The 18,151-nt window shown below is 46.7% G+C and overlaps 2 protein-coding genes across 2 annotated transcripts in view; both read right to left on the bottom strand.

The window, feature by feature from the left end:
• Nucleotides 1-683: 683 nt before the first annotated feature.
• On the bottom strand, nt 684-7,113 carry ess2 (ess-2 splicing factor homolog). Its single transcript, XM_072658456.1, has 10 exons — nt 6,662-7,113; nt 5,914-6,082; nt 5,699-5,785; nt 4,985-5,157; nt 3,972-4,089; nt 3,427-3,557; nt 2,553-2,655; nt 2,260-2,369; nt 1,688-1,803; nt 684-1,519 (listed from the first exon to the last, which is right to left on the bottom strand). Exons 1-10 carry the CDS (start codon nt 6,761-6,763, stop codon nt 1,237-1,239), a joined length of 1,392 nt encoding a protein of 463 aa, XP_072514557.1. The 5' UTR covers nt 6,764-7,113; the 3' UTR covers nt 684-1,236.
• Nucleotides 7,114-12,417: 5,304 nt separating this feature from the next.
• The window catches only part of lrrc75bb (leucine rich repeat containing 75Bb), a 23,834-nt gene continuing 18,100 nt past the window's right edge, over nt 12,418-18,151 (bottom strand). The window contains 1 exon segment of the mRNA XM_072658450.1: nt 12,418-13,090. Within this exon segment, the coding sequence (XP_072514551.1) occupies nt 12,550-13,090 (541 nt within the window). The 3' untranslated portion in view covers nt 12,418-12,549.

Raw genomic sequence — 18,151 nt, 5'->3', positions numbered from 1 at the left:
CATTCGTATTATCCGTCTCTTTGATTTGTCATCAATTTTCCTCCTGCAGCCACGTCCAGGGAGGTTGACTACAGTCCCATAGGTCTTAAATGTCTGAGTAATATGTGCAGCTGTAGTCACAGGAACATCAAGCTGCTTGGAGATGGTCTTATAACCTTTATCTTTAACATGCTTGTCTATAATTTTCTTTCTGATCTCTGGAGACTCTTTCCTTCTCTTCCTCTGGTCCATGTTGAGGGTGGTACACACCATGTCACCAAACAGCACAGTGACTCCCTGTAGCCCTATATATAGGCCCACTGACTGATTATAGATTATAGACACCTGTGATGCTAATTAGTGGACACACCTTGATTTAACATGTCCCTTTGGTCACATTATTTTCAGGGGTTCCATCATTTTTGGTTCAAAATCAATGTTGGATTTTCATTTTCATAGAATTTTTATTTATTATTACTTTTGTCAGATTCAGGTCATTTCTGTGACCATTGTGGGGTTTTTCTTTCATTAACTGAGGGGTACCAAAAATTTTGTCCACGTGTGTATCTTAGAATTTTAGTCTATTTAAACTAGTTGATGTTATTCTTGAGTAAACAGTGAAGCTCTTCTGGAAGAACTATTAGGATGTTAGGGTGTTGTAACTCGACACTACATAGATGAAGGACCAGGTGGAGAACAACCTATTTAATTAGGCTGTTTATTAATTCTGCAGCAAATAATTAAATAAACAGCAGCAACGGTCAGCCTGATCTTTCTGTTTTTGCTCCAGAAGAAAAAGAAGATATTCACTGTACAGCAGTTTACACATTAATTCCAGGTCCAACTCAAACAGCTTTAAATCCAGAGACTTTCTCGCTGTTGCTTCCTGCTCCAGGGTCTCATTTCTCACTCAGTTATAAGAATATTATTAAGCTTATTTGTAGAAATATTTGATCCAATGTAATGGTCTGGTATGTGAGCTATGGTCACTTGTTTCAGGAAACAGCAACATTAAAATCACAAAATGATCAAGAAGAAACAAGATGAACGTAAAACAGTCTGGAAAAGATCAGATGTTCTTAAACAGCCTCCTAATCAGAATCGTGCAGAAGACCTCAGATTATTTTTGTGATGTATTTATGAAGATGTGCTTTTCTTTCTTCTCTAAGCGGTCAAGCTCTTGGGCTCCGGCTCATAGCAGTGTTGATCGTCCCCCGACCCGACCGAGTTCTGTCCCGTTAGTTTTGCCCATTCTGCTCAGAAGAAATCGGATGCTTTCCTCCTCTTGGGCAGCTGCAGCAGGTCGTCGGTGATGGATGCCGGGTCGTGTGCAACCGGTGTTTTGGTTTTGCTGGGTGTCGGCGTTCCGGAGGGCGTGGCGATGCCACCGTGTGGAGTCTTGGCGCCCAGGCTGCGGTGTGAGGGTGATGGGGTGTAACTGGCCCGCAGCGCTTTGTCTGTGTATTTACTGGATGATCTGTTGACCAGGCGCTGGAGAGCAGGTGACAACGCAGCCGGACTCAGGCCCTTGGGCGTCAGACTGCAAAACAGTCACATCATCAATATCATCAATACCACCCGAAGGAAAAACACACAGAGTGGTTCTACATGAAACCGTCTCCTGGGCTTTAGAGAAGGGGGGACGGGGCAGGACTACTACAGGACCAGGATGCAGATCTACTACATCAGTGCAACACCTGAGCTTTACCTGGCCAGATTTTCTGTCACTTTGCGCAGGGCTTCCTGTTTCTTCGCCCGGTTCTTGGCTGCAACTTCGTTTGCCATTTTCAGCCCCAGCCGCTCTCTCCTGCCGGGCTCGGGAATCTACACAGACACGCAGACACACACACAGACACACACGCAGACACACACACAGACACAGACACAGACACAGACACGCAGACACGCAGACACACACGCAGACACACACGCAGACACACACGCAGACACACACGCAGACACACACGCAGACACACACTCAATTTCCAGAAGCATCTCATCACAAAGAAGATTCCTCAGTGGGAGAGAGCATCACATGGAACACCCCAAGATGGTCTTAACACTAGAAAGCTCAGGGTGGTGAAGAGAAACCATGATAAAGAGTTCTCTATAGTACCAGAAATGGTTCTTACAGAACCTTTTAAAAATTTTAAACCTCCTACAAAAGACTTCCAATATACAATCACTGTCTTTACTACAGAACCCTAATCAGTATTATCAGTTTGGGGGTCTGCCTGTCTGTGTGTGTGTCTGTGTGTGTGTTGGGTGGAGGTGAATGACCTTGAATGACGGGCCGTGGCTCCTCTCTATGATTGGTGTGTCTGACCCGTCCAGCCGGAATGGAGTGGACTCAATCTCGCCCCATGTCATCAGTGGAGACTCGGACACGCCTGCATCACCACGACAACACAGTCAGTAAAAAAAAACAAAAAAAAAAACACACAAAATACCAGCCTGAACCTTCTGACAACGTTACAGTGATGTAAATACAGATCTACACTTTGATGTAGCCTTAAACAGAACCCTTTAGAGTGTGTCTGTGTGTGTGTGTGTGTGTGTGTGTGTGTACTGACCTGGTGCAGGTGAGGGCGTTCCTTCGAACCCATAGCCGTTCACTTTGGGAGACTCGTGGGGGAGCAGCTCTTTACCGTCCGGCCCAACTTTCCCCAGTTTAAACTGAACACAAACACAAACAGCGTCAAACTCCGGAAATGACTTCAGAGTGCAGAGCAGGAAGAACAGCAGAGAACCTGAGACACTTTGACAAGAACCAAACTGTGACGTTCTAGACGACTGGGTCAGAACATAGAGCTGGGCAATAACATTATTTTATCGTATTGTGATGAATGTTATTGTAACCCAATACTTTGAGGACGCTGTTGGTGCTTAATAAACATATTCGAATATCATGATATAGTATTTTTACCACATCGCCCAGCCCTATCAGAACATCTCCCAAACATCAGGCAGGTCTTGTGGGGTGTTCCCGGTGCAGGTGCAGATGCAGTGGTCAGCACCTACCAAAAGTGCTGCGACAGGATCATGGAGGCTCCATCTCACAATTTACAGGACTTACAGGATCTGCTGCTAACGTTCGCATTCTTCCGTCGCGCTGAAGTCCAGTCCAGTAGCTTGCGTGTCCAGTGTAGGAGACGGTGGAAAGGGGTCAGCATCGGCACTCTTACTGGCCTGTAAGCCCTGCAGCCCCATATGCAGAAGGGGGCGCTGTACTGTGTGCTGCGACATTTCTCCTGTAACCATCGTTAAACGTTTCTGTCCTCGTGAGCAGAAGAACATCCATCGGTTCTGCCAAGATTACCCCCACAACCCGTCTGGGAGCTGTTTGAGAGATGCTGTGACCCCCAGTTCTGACTCTTGTCAAAGTCATTCTGGTTCTGAGATGAAGGTCAGTACCTGTGCTCAGGTGTGTGATGAGGGCGGAGTTACCTGTGCGTTTAGAGCAGCAGCCTGCTGGATTTGGGACTTATTCAGGGCTTTACAGAACGGGTCCACGTCAAACCTGGTGTTCTTATACAGAACCTCCCGCGGCTTCTTAAACAGCGTGTCGTCCTTCACACCTTCAGAGGAGAGAGCATGAGAGTCACGGCTGTGATGCACAATATCACATCATCAAGAGAGATTCGAGCCACAACCTTTTCTCTTAGTACTCAGTGGAGATCTGAAGGCAGCAGTCTATCCATCAGTCTGGCTTTACTACAGAGCGAGCGAAGTGCTCTCCACTGGGAAACCTCTCTGTTTGGAGCTAATTTCAGGTTCTCATTCTCTGGAAACCTTTTTTGCACCCGAGCCGGACTTTTTAAAACCGTAGCTTTGACTAGAGCTGCCCAGACTGAAGCCAGAACCGGCTGAGCTCATCGAGCAGTTCTGATCTCGACACAAGGTTCTAGACGAAGGCGGCCCAATGGCACACGCGCTAACGTCCTCAGCCCTGATTATTATAAGAACAGCCTGATTACGTCATGAAGACTCACCCTCAGGATAGTACATCAGGGCATTTCTGGCCTTATACTCCCACGTCTCAACACCGGCCTTTGTACACTCCAGTGCCTGCTTCTCCGTCGACGGCAGAGCCAGGTTCTCCTCATGGCGCTTAAAGAGAACAAGAGAGGCATGGAAGATTTTACTCAAGGAGGAGAACATCAGTCCAGCTGAGGAATCAGCCACCAAAACGCAGAAACCAAAACATTGAGGAACGTCCCGATCCAGACGGATTTTAATGGACCGGGTATTGGCTGTTTTATTCCCAATCCAGTTGTGAGAATCTGAGGAAGAAGCTGCAGGATAAGGGCTTCAGAATTCAGTCTGACTCGAACCCGAGGTCTCTGAGCTTCTCTGCCCTGTGCGTTGGTGTTTCTCAGGGAGGCAACGGCCGTTTATTCTAGTGCTGCACCTTATCCCTCGTATAACCTTCTGAACTTTCAATGGACGTCAATGTAAAAGACTTAATTTATTCATGTTGGAGAACTTCTATTGGTCCATTTATCCGGTACAGAAATTCTGATACAGGACAGAGAACAGCTGCAGATTCTCCTTATGGAGAAAAGTGGGAAATGTGATGTCTGCCTGTGACAGTGGTGTAAATACAGCCTGTTTGTGTTTCATCAACAAGATCTTTCACTAATTACTTAAAACTTTATTATATTGTATAGTGTATTATTTTATTAAAGTTGTTTTGGTCAGGTTAAAGTTATATTTAACACAAATATTTTTATCCAACAACAAAACTATGTCAAAATAAAAAAAGATAAGTAAATATAATAATGTATTCATTACAGAATTATCATCAGCATCATAGCTCTTATATCTGCACTGTCCTGCAAACTTATATATTGTGTTTTCTCCATAAGAGAATCTGCAGCTGTTCTTTATTCTGTACCAGAATTTCGCGATGAACAGACCAATAGAAACGCTCCAACACCGACACACCCCACTCCTCCTCCAGTGAAGTTCCAGTTTGAAGATGTGAGGATTCAGAACTGCTAACCTTCTTAAACTCCTCCTCGGCCTCGTACAGCCACGAGTTCTTCAGCTTCTCCTTATCCTTCGCCAGAGCCATGATCTGCTCAAAGGACGCGTTGTCTTCACTCGTGTTCTTCGCCAGAAACCGGTCCAGCGAGGGAAGCTCCTTCTCCTCTTCTTTCGCTCCATCTCTGCTCCCTGAAACGAGCAGCGAAACAGAGCTCGCACCACAAATCAACACAGGAGCATCGCCAAGCCTGAGCTCAGCTCACAGTGCTCTCCCACTGCAGGCCAGGTAAACTGAGAGACATTAGAAAACAATCAGAAACCAGGGTATACGTTATATAAGTTATACAGATATATATATATATATATATAATTACTGAACTTTACATTCTGAGAATACAGTATTTTATTTTGTAACAATAATAAAGTAAACCAGGGGCTGTTTGTGTTGACAGCAGTTTGTCCCTGTATAATCTGTCCTGTGTTTTATACCTGAGCTGTTTTCTGTACAGTAACTTATTCTGTTTTCTAAAAATAATGGATTAATTATTTTATCCACCATAATAAAATTATTTAAAACGAAACATCCCATAATTATTACACACTGCAGTGAATACAGGAGTGTTCTGTATCAGACCAGTAAAGTCGTTTGTATTGTTTATGTTCTATTGATCGTACACATAAAGACATATAGACATATGTAGGAGATGATTATTGATTATTGACGACGTACCGTCCTCTGAGGTTCTGGGTTTGGTGTGTGAGGTGGATGGAGACGTGGCGCGGCCATCAGGCGTCTCAAACGTAGACGGAGTTACATCTAAAACAGAAAACCTTCGTTAACAACGGACAGAAGCCAGCGGCCACCTGTGAGCATGAAGCCACCGGTCGACGGAGTCAGGATTCAGTGTGAGCGTCCAGACTGCGGTGTGCGAGGGTAGCACTCACAGGGTACGTAGGTGCGCGGTGTGTATTTGGCCATGGCGGAGCCGTATTTGATGGCGATCTCGCGCATCCTCTCCAGGTCTCCGTTCTCCTCCGCCTCCAAATAGTCCTTCTGCGCCTGCAGCTTCGACACGTCCGGGAAAAAATCCCTCTGGATGATCTTCTCCAGGTTCTGATCAAAACAGAGCAGAGGATCCGTCTGAGAGTTCGGCAGCACAGCGATTTGGGAGGGAACGCTCAGTCTTTCAGAACTGCGGATTTCCAGTATGTACTGATTCACACCTGTAAGTACTGCGCTGGACCACTGTGTCACCTGTGTTGTACTGTATCGGGGGTTACCCGGGCGTATGAGGGGTTACCCGGGCGTATGAGGGGTTACCCGGGCGTATGAGGGGTTACCCGGGCGTTTGAGGGGTTACCCGGGCGTTTAGGGGGTTACCCGGGGGTTACCCGGGCGTATGAGGGGTTACCCGGGCGTATGGGGGGTTACCCGGGCGTATGGGGGGTTACCCGGGCGTATGGGGGGTTACCCGGGCGTATGAGGGGTTACCCGGGCGTATGGGGGGGTTACCCGGGCGTATGGGGGGTTACCCGGGCGTATGGGGGGTTACCCGGGCGTATGAGGGGTTACCCGGGCGTATCGGGGGTTACCTGGGTGTATCGGGGGTTACCCGGATGTATGAGGGGTTACCTGGATGTATTGGGTGTTACCCGGGCGTATGAGGGGTTACCTGGGCGTATTGGGGGTTACCTGGATGTACTGCTCCTCCTGCAGGACATTGCGGGGGTTCTCGGGGGGGCTGCGCTCCTGGCTCGCAGGTAAACTGAGCGCAGCTGAAGCTCCGGGCTCCATCCTTCTCCGCCTCGCTGGACTGATGGAGGGACTCGGGTGAAGCTGCGGTTCCGCTGAACTCGCCTCAGACCCGCGATACCAAACTTCTCCCGCCCCTGAGAGCGGAGCTCGACCCAAACCCGGACTCGGTTCGGCTCTCCAGCAGCCGGTTCTCCTGCGGTTCTCCTGCGGTTCTCCTGCGGTTCTCCTGCGGTTCTCCTGCGGTTCTCCTGCGGTTCTCCTGCGGTTCTCCTGCGGTTCTCCTGCGGTTCTCCTGCGGTTCTCCTGCGGTTCTCCTGGTTTATTTTGATTCAGGAAACAAAACACAAACAAACGGAGCCCTGGCGGCGCCACTTCCGGTCTGAGGCGCTTCTTCCTCGCTGCTGGCTGCGTGTGTGCGGGTTGTGCACCGCAGCGCCGCCCGGTGACCAGAGTGACCCATCACAGTCTCCCTTTCATTAAAACAGTTTAATTAAAACCTTTATTCAGGTGACCCTGTTCACCCAGCGCGCGCCCGCAGCTTCAGCTACAAACACTACATGAGAACTTTAGCGCTGTACAGTCCTCTAATATTTACACTCTTTAGTGTACTGTGTGGTCAGCTGCTAAAAATGGACCCTAGTGACGTCATGACCGCTGACCTCTGCAGTGACTACTGCTGCTGAGCCTTCCCCGGTGTGTTAGAGACCGTCCACCGGGGGGCAGTGTTGTCTATGATATACAGTGAACTAAGAAGCAGTGAGTGACTGACTGTGGAGAAGAGTGTAGCTTATAGAACCCATAGCTCATAGAACCCATAGCTGTTAGAACCCATAGCTCATAGAACCCATAACTGTTAGAACCCATAGCTCATATAACCCATAACTGTTAGAACCCATAGCTTATATAACCCATAACTGTTAGAACACATAGCTTATAGAACCCATAACTATTAGAACCCATAGCTCATAGAACCCATAGCTGTTAGAACCCATAGCGCATAGAACCCATAACTGTTAGAACCCATAACTCATAGAACCCATAGCTCATAGAACCCATAACTGTTAGAACCCATAGCTCATAGAACCCATAGCTGTTAGAACCCATAGCTCATAGAACCCATAACTGTTAGAACCCATAGCTGTTAGAACCCTGTTAGAATAAAGTGGCCAGTGAGTGGTGAATTGGTGTACATGCACATACACACTCTCTCTCTCTCTCTCTCTCTCTCTCACACACACACACCACTGAGTGCAGCAGGAGGGGAATAATGGGAGATGGATGGCTTTCCTCGGTCTGTGTGAACATGCAGTGAGTAGCAGGGCTGTCAGAGCTAAATCTCCCCTGCTACTCACTTTACACACACACACACACACACACACACACACACACACACACACACACACACACACACACACACACAGTGGACAGTGAGCACATGTGCTGCAGCGCCCGAGGAGCAGAGAGGGTGAAGGGTCTTGCTCAAGGGCCCAGCAGTGGCAGCTTGCAGAGTCCGGGTATCGAACCCACAACCCTGTTATCAACAGCCTGGAGCTCTAACCGCTGAGCCACCACTGGCCTGCAGTGGTCCCAATACTTTTGTCTATATGATATATATGATGTATTCATTAGAAGAAGTGTTCATTAATATTTGCTCTCCTCCAGATCTGCAGCACCTGACCTTAACTCAGCAGCTTCAGCATCATGTTCATGATCATGATCAAGCTTCTGCAGCTCTCACACTGTCCAGAAATGCACGTGTACAGCTGTCCATGAGGGGGCGCTCGAAGCCAGATTTGTATTTACTGCAGTGGAGTAAAGGTGAATCATACTGTAGGGGGAGCCCAAGACACCCTTTCAGTCTACAGACTACAGCAGTACTGGTCTGAGTACAGCATGAATTTTCAGTAGTTTGTCTGGCCCTGAACACACACACACACACACACACACACACACACACACACTATTCTCTTTTCATCAGCATCTCTCTCTGTTTGATCTCTTCAAAGACTCAGTTCTTTAATGCAGGAGCGTCTCAGAACCTCATTAATGAAAACGCCTGTTTACAAACAAACACTCTCAGCAGTGTACTGTAAAACCCCGTCACACACACACTCACACACACACACACACACACACAAACTCACACACACACACATACACACACACACACTCTCTCACACACACACACTCACACACACACACACAAACTCACACACACACACATACACACACACACTCTCTCACACACACACACACTCACACACACACTCACACACACACTCACACACACACAGGAACATAACAGTACACAGACAGTGTTAAAGGACTCTGTCTATATTAAAATAGCCTTTAGACAGGCATTAAACCACCCCGTCACAGAACCAGAACCAGAACCAGAATAAAAATAAGAGTAAAATGGGAATATTAGAAGCTACAGGTGACCTGGGACCTGGGATAGTTGGTGAAAATCTACTGAAGCGTGATCTTGGCTGAAATAATTAGATATGATTCCAAAAACCCAGACACATGTCTACTGAGACCACGCCCCCTGCATCCACTGTCCATACCTCCGTCACATGAACAGCACATGTCCAGATGAGTTCTAGAAATCTCACACTCACCACTGCTGATAGCACACCTGGACCAACGGACTCCCTGAAGTCAGGTCATATGTGTTTATATATTTATGAGGTAATATAACATTTTTATTGACAGTAAAAAAAAACTGAAACATCAAGCAGTGATTAAATCCAGCTGTGATCTCACAGTCGCTCGTTATCTGCTCAATCAGAAAAGCTTAATGAGCTATTTCACTTCAGACTAGTTCAGCAGGGCTAGCAGGCCAGCAGGTTAGCTTACCATGGCTAGCATAGGCTAGCTACCTATGTATTTTGCCTCAACAGGTTTCTGTCATCAAGAATTAATACCTAATTATTTATTGAGCATTTTGAAGACAATTAGAACATTCTTTTGATTGTTTTTTGATTGAACTTTTTTTTGTTCAATGAAAGAATTAAGCATGTATAAAGTACTTCACTTTTATACTGTTCTTCATGTCTGCTGTTGACAAAAAAAACAGTACATTGATGATATGTATCATATGTATCATATAGTTCCTTTAAATTATCCAATATGTTCTATTAATTTACATTTTGAAATATTTATATCAAATATATATATAATATTTATTTATATAATAATATAAATATATAATCATATATTTATATCAGCTCCCAAACTAAAGTTCCCATGGAAAGATACCAGTAATTTTCCACCCCTTAACAATCCTACACACTCCATCGATAACAGCCAATATGATAATCAATAACTCATTTTATTACATCAACATTCTTAGTAAAGTCGTACAAAACAGGAAACGTCCAACAAAATATTCCTAAAAACACCAAAACCCGCAGATCTGAGCGCTGAAGTGCTGAAGAGTCACTCTGGGCCAGGTTCATAAACTCTACAGCGATCAAATCCAGTATTTCTACACATGACTTCAGTAACCGCCAATCAAAATCCACATGTTAATGAGCTCATGCATATTAATGACCAACTCAGCACCTGTTTGTAGCCAAAACACAGAATCAGAACCATAGATTAATGAAAGGTAAAATACAACAAATAAACAGACAAAATAAACAAAAAATATTTAGTAAATAAACAAAAGCAGTGAGGAGTTTAAATACAGTAACTGAAACTGAAGGTCAGATCATCCAGCTGTTCCAGATCTTTAGATGATCTGCAGGTTTGCTGTTAATTCTTCTATTAAAGCCTGACAGAACCGCAGAACCGCCTCCCCTCAGTCTGTATCTGTGTGCAGTCTGATTGGCCGAGCAGCAGAACCGCCTCCCCTCAGTCTGTATCTGTGTGCAGTCTGATTGGCCGAGCAGCAGAACCGCCTCCCCTCAGTCTGTATCTGTGTGCAGTCTGATTGGCCGAGCAGCAGAATCGCCTCCCCTCAGTCTGTATCTGTGTGCAGTCTGATTGGCCGAGCAGCAGAACCGCCTCCCCTCAGTCTGTATCTGTGTGCAGTCTGATTGGCCGAGCAGCAGAACCGCCTCCCCTCAGTCTGTATCTGTGTGCAGTCTGACTGGCCGAGCAGCAGAACCGCCTCCCCTCAGTCTGTATCTGTGTGCAGTCTGATTGGCCGAGCAGCAGAACCGCCTCCCCTCAGTCTGTATCTGTGTGCAGTCTGATTGGCCGAGCAGCAGAACCGCCTCCCCTCAGTCTGTATCTGTGTGCAGTCTGATTGGCCAGTTCAGTTTCTTAAACAGATGTTTACCACCAGGTTCATCCATGTGGGATGTTTCTGTGTGACGGTGTGGTGTTGCTAACGACAACATGCAGGAAAACAACAAGCGGTAAACAACAATCCTTGCTCATAAAGGAAGCGGCGTGAATCTCCTGCTTTATGAATCTGGACCAATAAATCACTGTCCCCCCTTCGCCTGTTGGGTGTGTAATAACTGTGTAATTACACATTAACAATCATGTAATAACACTGTAACTACTGGTGGGTTTGTGACTGCTACAGATGCATTACAGTGATACAGTGTGCGTAATTACACTAGTGTACCGGTCACAGCTGTAATTACTCATGTTATTACACATGTATAACATGAGATATAAACCATGGTTATGCACTTATTACAGTCAATACACATATAATTACACAGCCTGTACCCCGGCAGCCTAGTCCTAACAGTGAGCACATCGTGAGTAGTTAAGCTGTTATTACTCAGGTTGTTAACGTGTTATTACACAGTTATTACAGACACTTCACATAAAGCCTGGCCTAAAAGTCCACCATAAACACAGCAACCAAAATCCTTCATGCAGTTCATGCAGGAGTGTGTTTTTCATTCCTCTGAACATACACACACACACACACACACACACACACACACAGGATGATTTAATAAAGCATTGATCTGATTGGTCAGTACCACTGTGTCTCATAGCCGTCTGGGTTGGGTCTGCACTAACGAGCAGAGGCAGTGTGCATGCGCACACAGACACACACACACACAGACAGACACACACACACACACACACACACACACACACACACACACACACACACACACAAACACACACAGTGTGTGATCACCCACTGACCGTGGGCATGTTTGATGCACAACAAACCACCGTGCCCCAAAACAGTGTTCATATGGGCTAACTGCTCATTATGACACTGTGTGTACATCACACACACACACACACACACACACACATACACACACACACACACACACACACACACACAGCACTGTGTGAAGATGTTATAGGTCCGTATAAATCCGCTCACTCTGTCCTTTCACTGTCCTCTGCAGAGGGAACAGATGCCTCGGCTGAGAAGAACCCTGAAGAACATGGACAACCTTGAGAACCCCAGGGAAGCCTGCAGAACTCCTCCTCATAAGACTCTTTTTTTTGGAGTATCCTGAAAAACTCCAGATAATCTCAGAATTCTGAAGGATCCAAACTCACTCCAGAGAATCTTAAAAAAAACACAAGAAGATGCACAAAGAACCAACAGGGAAACATGGAGAACCCTGAGGAACCACTGACAACTCTGAAGAAGCTTGAGAATTGTGAGGAGAACTCTGGAGATCCTCAAAGAACCCTGGAAGACCCAAGGGGAACCTACAGAACGTGACACAACGTTCTGTGTGATGTTCCTGCTGTTCTCCTTTGCGTTCCAGGGATCCAGAGTTTGTCGCTCAGGGGGGAAGAAGCTGGATCTGACGGCCCTGAATCGTTTCCCACAGAACGATTAAACTGCTACCCATGGACAACCACGCAGAACTTGGGCCTCATCACCTTTCGGTGAAGTGCAGCGTGACCTTCCTGCTGTTCCCCTCTCCGTTCCAGGGCTCCAGTTCCTCCTCCTCCTCCTCCTCTTCAGTAGACGCCTCCTGGCCACAGGGTCCGTCCTGCGTCTCTCTGTACTCGTAGATGGTGGGCAGGCTGCTCCTCAGGCCGTAGCGGCGGCGCAGGGCCACCAGCAGCGGCTGAGGGAGGGTGAAGATGTCCACGTTGTTACCCAGGTCGATCCAGGCCAGGTTGGGGAACCTCTTTGTGTCCTTCAGCGCCTCAGTCAGGTCCTTCAGGACACCGGCGGTCAGCCGGTTGCCGTTGGCGGCGAGTGTGGAGAGTTTGGGCATCAGGCCGAGGGCGGGCAGCAGCAACCGCAGGCCGTCGTCCTGCAGCTCCGTGAAGCTCAGGTCCACTGCCGCCACGGACGAGCCGTAGCCATGGAGGTAAAAAACGACGCGCTGGACGTCCCTGCTGGACAAGGCGATGCCGGACAGGTCCACGGTATCGCCCATGAGCTTCTTCTTCAGGGTGGTTTTTAGACTGGAAAAAACAGAAACACACTAATCAGAGTCCCTAATCAATAAACTAATTATCCTGATCAGCTCCACCTCCTCAGCGCCCCCTCTGGTTTAACCCTGCTATTGGCGCCCTGAACATAACACAACATAAGTGCTATACGTCACATTATGCAACCCAGAGTTACCTCTGCCACCCTCTGGTGGCACCTGCATATAATGCTGTCCACATACTTTTGGTGATGTAGTGCATCTGCTCTGATTCGGTCTGTATATCTATCTCTTATTATCTCTCTCTTTTTCTGTATCTGTGTGTGTGTGTGTGTGTGTTTGTGTGTGTGTATGAAGACGTTCTGCTGATGCTGCAGGATTAAACCTGCAGTCACTCTGTCCTCTGATTGGCTGATGGGATCAGGGGCTTTTCTCCAGGAGCCATGGGATAAACACATGCACACACACACACACACGCACACACACACACACGTTTTGTGTGGGTAGAGACACTGGTCCAGGGAAACAACAAAGCACACGCCTCCACCCGCTGTGTGTGTGTGTGTGTGTGTGTGTGATGAGGCCGAGTGCCATCAGCGAGGTGGCTGATGTGGCAGTGTATGAGCAGTAGCTAAAGATGTCCTTTAGTCCTTTTACAGCTAACTAACCACACACACACACACACACACACACACACACACACACACACACACAGTCAGTGCTGTGTGGTTGATGGCTGATCCTCTACAGAGACACACTCCTGTACTGTAACACACACCTGCTGTTACTGTGCTGAAGCTAATAAACCATGCAAACTCCAGAGCTCCTGACTGAGGCCTTTCTACTGCAGATACTCGTTATGGACAAAAGTATTTGGACACCTGCTCATTCACTGCTTCTTCTAAAATCAAGGGAATTAAGAGCTTCTCCTGCTTCTGTATCTGTCTCTACTGATCAGAGAGGTTCTCCAAAACTTTACAGATGTACTTTACAGTGTAAAAGACTGCATTTAGTCATGTTGGAGCGTTTCTATTGGTCCGTTCATCCTGAAATTCTGAAACAGGATAAAGAACAGCTGCAGATTCACTTTATGGAGGTTATAAAGATTTTTAGCTGACTGTGACGATAGATAACTAATACACACACAGCTTGTAGAGAAGAACTGCCAATAGAATAGGACTCTCTGGAGCAGATTAACATGAACCTATTGGCTCCATGCTGCCTAATGCCAGGCGTGGGCTAGAGGGGTATAAAGCCCCCCAAACTGACCCCTCCACTTACCTCTACTCTAATTAACCCCCCCAACTGTTAATCAGAGTAGAGGTCAGTGGAGGGGTCAGTTTGGGGGGTCAATCAGAGTAGAGGTCAGTGGAGGGGTCAGTTTGGGGGGGTTAATCAGAGTAGAGGTCAGTGGAGGGGTCGGTTTAAGGGGTTAATCAGTTGAGGTAAGTGGAGGGGTCAGTTTGAGGGGTTAATCAGAGTTGAGGTCAGTGGAGGGGTCAGTTTGGGGGTTAATCAGAGTTGAGGTAAGTGGAGGGGTCAGTTTGGGGGTTAATCAGAGTTGAGGTAAGTGGAGGGGTCAGTTTGGGGGGTCAATCAGAGTAGAGGTCAGTGGAGGGGTCAGTTTGGGGGTTAATCAGAGTAGAGGTCAGTGGAGGGGTCGGTTTAAGGGGTTAATCAGTTGAGGTAAGTGGAGGGGTCAGTTTGAGGGGTTAATCAGAGTTGAGGTCAGTGGAGGGGTCAGTTTGGGGGTTAATCAGAGTTGAGGTAAGTGGAGGGGTCAGTTTGGGGGGTTAATCAGAGAAGAGATCAGTGGAGGGGTCAGTTTGGGGGGTTAATCAGAGTAGAGGTCAGTGGAGGGGTCAGTTTGGGGGGTTAATCAGAGAAGAGGTCAGTGGAGGGGTCAGTTTTGGGGGGTTAATAAGAGTAGAGGTAAGTGGAGGGGTCAGTTTGGGGGGTTAATCAGAGTAGAGGTCAGTGGAGGGGTCGGTTTAAGGGGTTAATAAGAGTAGAGGTCAGTGGAGGGGTCAGTTTAAGGGGTTAATAAGAGTAGAGGTCAGTGGAGGGGTCAGTTTAAGGGGTTAATCAGAGAAGAGGTCAGTGGAGGGGTCAGTTTGGGGGGCTGATCAGAGTTGAGGTAAGTGGAGGGGTCAGTTTGGGGGGCTGATCAGAGTTGAGGTAAGTGGAGGGGTCAGTTTGGGGGGTTAATCAGAGAAGAGGTCAGTGGTGGGGTCAGTTTGGCGGGTTAATCAGAGAAGAGGTCAGTGGAGGGGTCAGTTTGGGGGGTTAATCAGAGAAGAGGTCAGTGGAGGGGTCAGTTTAGGGGGTTAATCAGAGAAGAGGTCAGTGGAGGGGTCAGTTTAGGAGCGTATCAGAGGGCAGTGCAGGGTGGGAGCAGTGAAAGTAGGTCAGCTCTGAAGCGCTGTGACGTTTATCATGAATCATCAGATGGTGTAAAATTACCGCCAACATTTTCCTGTGTGTGTGTGTGTCCGTGTGTCCGTGTGTCCGTGTGTGTGTGTGTTATAAATACCAGCAGGTCTCTGGGCCATCAAGGTCATAAAATCAGGAGAATGAATCTGCTGGCCAACGTCAGTGTTCAACTGAGAAACGCTCCAAAATCATTAATAGAGGAACTTAAAAACTTTATTACCTATTTATCTTTGTAGTTTATTATTATTATTATTATTATTAATATTTCTACTTAATTAAATCTAATATAATAATAAATTATATCACCACTACTACTACTACTAATAAAAATGTATTATTAGGAGTATTGATTTGACTAATACAGTAGTAGTTACTGAATAATTCACACTGGATATTAACTCATGTAATAGGACTGTGTAGCAGAAACTGAATTCACTCTGGATATGAAACAATAGTCCATACTGAATAATTCTTTGGAAATAATGAATAATTCACAAAAGACAAGAAATAATATGAATAATTCATGCTGGGTATTTAATAATAGGTTAAGACTAATTACAGGTTGCGGTTTAAGGGGTTAAATATTAGTGTTGTGTAACAGTTATCATTTTTATCATCTAATGGAGTAAAATTGATGTCAGAGACAGACATTCCCAGACAACACACTCCAGCACACTCTGCGCAGGATGGAGGAACATTAGCTCTGAAACACACTCTCACTCCGCCCACGGCATCCCATCACGCACCCTAACACCCCCCAGGACAGACCCACACTGCATTAGAGCTGATGAGAAAGAGCGTAATTACCCTGCGAGTGTACAGCAGGGACGCTGCCTCAGCCCCACACACACACTCACACACACACACACACACAGAGATTTATTAAACACATTCATCATTAGAGTGGCTTATTGAGGCGGAGTGTGCAGTGGTGAAAGCCTGAGGCTGAGCGCTCACCCTGCTACAAACAATACAGCTCTGATTCACAGCCAGCGCAGACTAAAGAGCCCAAACCATCCGAACACTCCTCACATCTCACTCATGACGTCTCACATCTCACTCCTCGTGTCTCACTACTCACTCCTTACGTCTCACTCCTCACTTCTCACTCCACTGAAATGAAAGAGTGAGATAAACAAAACAGTCCAATACAGTCCAATACAGCCCATTATAGTCCAGTACAGTCCAATATAGCCCATTACAGTCCAGTACAGTCCAATACAGTCCAGTACAGTCCAACACAGTCCAATACAGCCCATTATAGTCCAATACAGTCCAATATAGCCCATTACAGTCCAGTACAGTCCAATACAGTCCAGTACAGTCCAACACAGTCCAACACAGCCCAATACAGCCCAATACAGTCCAACACAGCCCAATACAGCCCAATACAGTCCAACACAGCCCAATACAGCCCATTATAGTCCAACACAGCCCATTATAGTCCAATACAGTCCAATATAGCCCATTACAGTCCAGTACAGTCCAATACAGTCCAGTACAGTCCAACACAGCCCAATACAGCCCAATACAGCCCAATACAGCCCATTATAGTCCAATACAGTCCATACAGTCCGATATAGCCCATTACAGTCCAGTACAGCCCATTAGAGTCCATTACAGTCCAATACAGTCCAACACAGTCCAATACAGCCCATTACAGTCCAATACAGTCCATCACAGCCCAATACAGTCCATACAGTCCAATACAGTCCATACAGTCCAATATAGCCCATTACAGACCAATACAGCCCATTACAGTCCAATACAGTCCATACAGCCCAATATAGCCCATTACAGCCCATTACAGTCCAATACAGTCCATACAGCCCAATATAGCCCATTACAGCCCATTACAATCCAATACAGTCCATACAGTCCAATACAGCCCAACACAGCCCAATACTGTTAATACAGCCCAATACAGTCCATACAGCCCAACACAGTCCAGTACAGTCCAGTACAGTCCAATACAGCCCAATACAGTCCACACAGAAGCTAATGCTGTTTTGGTTGAATGTTTTTGTGATGTCACAACCCTAAACCTAAACACATTTATACACACTTTCATTCTAAAGTTTGTACACCCTATAATCTTACACATAAACACAACAAACCCCGTACAAGTACAAGGCAGCCAATCAGAGCAGAGGTGATTTGCATATGAAGGTGTTTAAGTTGCAGTAACAGTGTGTGGAACTGTGAGGATAAAGAGAGGTTGGTGTTAAATGGTGTAAATGGAGCTCAGAGGGAACAGAAGGGAAAGGTGGGGAACAGGTTCTTTAGTGGGGGGTCGGTAAAGGAGGTAAAGTGTGGGGTCGGATCAGACGGAGGATCGGAGCGTGTGGACGCAGTGTGAGCTGAATGAAGGCCTGATTTCAGTCACCTCCTCACTGCTCAGCCTCACATCCACAACCACTCCACCCAGCACAGAGGAGACAAGACCACTAATGAAGCTGCTGTTGTTGTTTTTGTTGTTGAGACGATGCTGGAGAGCTGAGGAACCGCAGAGGAACCCAACGGCAGCGGGTGAACTCAAACTGGGCTAATTGCTCAGGGATGGAGAGAGCGTGTGGATGTTAGAGTGGTTTTCTCTTTTAGAGTGAGAGAGAGAGAGAGAGAGAGAGAGAGAGAGAGATTAACACCGAATCTGGAAACCTCA

This window comes from Salminus brasiliensis, chromosome 16, assembly GCF_030463535.1.
Source record: "Salminus brasiliensis chromosome 16, fSalBra1.hap2, whole genome shotgun sequence".
Classification (NCBI taxonomy): Eukaryota; Metazoa; Chordata; class Actinopteri; order Characiformes; family Bryconidae; genus Salminus; species Salminus brasiliensis.
This window is presented reverse-complemented; position numbering and strand designations above follow the sequence as displayed.